Genomic DNA, 1559 nt, shown 5'->3' on the forward strand with positions numbered 1-1559 from the left:
AGCAAGAAAGTTTCCCTGGGGCCGTCTACAGAAATAAATTGCAATGTAAATTTTAATTGAAACAGATACAGCAATTGTTCAGCTATTTTTCAACATACTCCCCACCGGAATTGAGACATTTGCCTTACCGTGGGATCAACGTTTGTAACCCTGTGTCGTAGAAGTCTGTCGCCTGGGATCGAAACCAGCGTGTGACAGCCGTCTTCACTTCTTCGTTACGTTGCAAATGCTGACCGGACAGGAATTTCTTGAGGTGTAAGAAAAGATGGTAATCACTGGGAGCGAGATCCGGGATATAGGGTGGATGGTCAAACGCCTCCCAGTGGAACTCCTGCAGAAAATATGTTGTGCTCTGAGCCGTATGTGACCGAGCGTTATCGTGTAGCATGACAACACCGGCACTGAGCATCCTGCGCCGCTTGTTCTGAATCGCCCGTCGCAACTGTCGTAGCGTTTTACAGTACCGTTCAGCGTTCACCGTTTTATCTCTGGTCAAGATCTCGATGAGTAGAATGCCCTGCCTGTCTCAGAACGCCGTGCACAGCAATTTCGGCGCCGACACAGTCTGCTTGAATTTCGTCTTGCATGGAGATCCACTGTGACGCCAATGCATAGACTGATGCTTGGTTTCTGGGGAAAGTATGCGCCCTACGTGTCACAGCCTGTGATGACCGGTCCAGAAACTCGTCGCCGTCATCCTCGTACTGTACCTCACAGTCAGCGGGAGCTGGAATAAGAGCTGCCATCTGTCGCTAACCGCTACTACGGTGCTGCTGTGAGTTGTCGGGGAGTGCTGCCCAGCGTAGCCAACCTTACGATACGAAAAAGTGCTGCTTAATCTGTGAAATTATGCTTAATGATGCTAAATTGTGCTAGGATCTGTAATTATTACTAATTATTATTATTATTGGGCAGCGGTGGCTGAGTCGGTAACGCGTCTGACTACCATGCTAAGCCCAGGGGAACACTTTTTCTTCTTTTTTTTCTCTTCTACCTTACGGTGTAGAGGTTTTCCAGAAGGATTGCCATCTGTCCCTGTCTTGCACTTCTTTCCAGTCGCTGCCCCTTACTTCCACAGCTCTCTTTACATCGTCTTGCCACACTTTTCTAGGTCTTCCTCTTGGTGTTGTCCTCTGCATTTTCAGTTCGTAGACCGCTTTGGCTACGTGCATTCCAGCCATTCTCTTCACGTGACCAAACCATCTTAGTTGCCACTGTTCTACTTTGTCTAGTAAGGGAAAAACTCTCAAACAATTCCTTATAGTTTCATTTCTCACTCGATCTCTTCTTGTCTTTCCTTCTATCTTACGCAAGAATCTCATTTCCATTGCCTGCAGCCTACTTTGGTGTTTTGATGTCAATGTTGAGGACTCACAGCTGTGCAGAATCGTGGGTATGTATATGGTTTTATACACTGCTAGTTTTCTTTACTTTGTTATTTCCTTTTTATTGAGGACGTTTCCTTTCAAGGCATTAAATAAGCGTCCTGCTACTTGTATTCTGCTGTTAATTTCGTTGTCTATTTTACCATCTTGCTGTAATGTTGCTCCCAGATATTT

General features: G+C 45.9%; 1 protein-coding gene across 1 annotated transcript; it reads right to left on the minus strand.

The window, feature by feature from the left end:
• Window positions 1-995: 995 nt before the first annotated feature.
• Window positions 996-1322, minus strand: LOC145982649 (uncharacterized). The gene has a single exon (XM_083116024.1). The coding sequence runs from the start codon at window positions 1320-1322 to the stop codon at window positions 996-998; it is 327 nt and encodes a 108-aa protein (XP_082972150.1).
• Between the last annotated feature and the right edge of the window lie 237 nt (window positions 1323-1559).

The sequence above is a fragment of the Lepisma saccharinum genome, unplaced genomic scaffold, assembly GCF_977018435.1.
Source record: "Lepisma saccharinum unplaced genomic scaffold, izLepSacc3.1 HAP1_SCAFFOLD_280, whole genome shotgun sequence".
Classification (NCBI taxonomy): Eukaryota; Metazoa; Arthropoda; class Insecta; order Zygentoma; family Lepismatidae; genus Lepisma; species Lepisma saccharinum.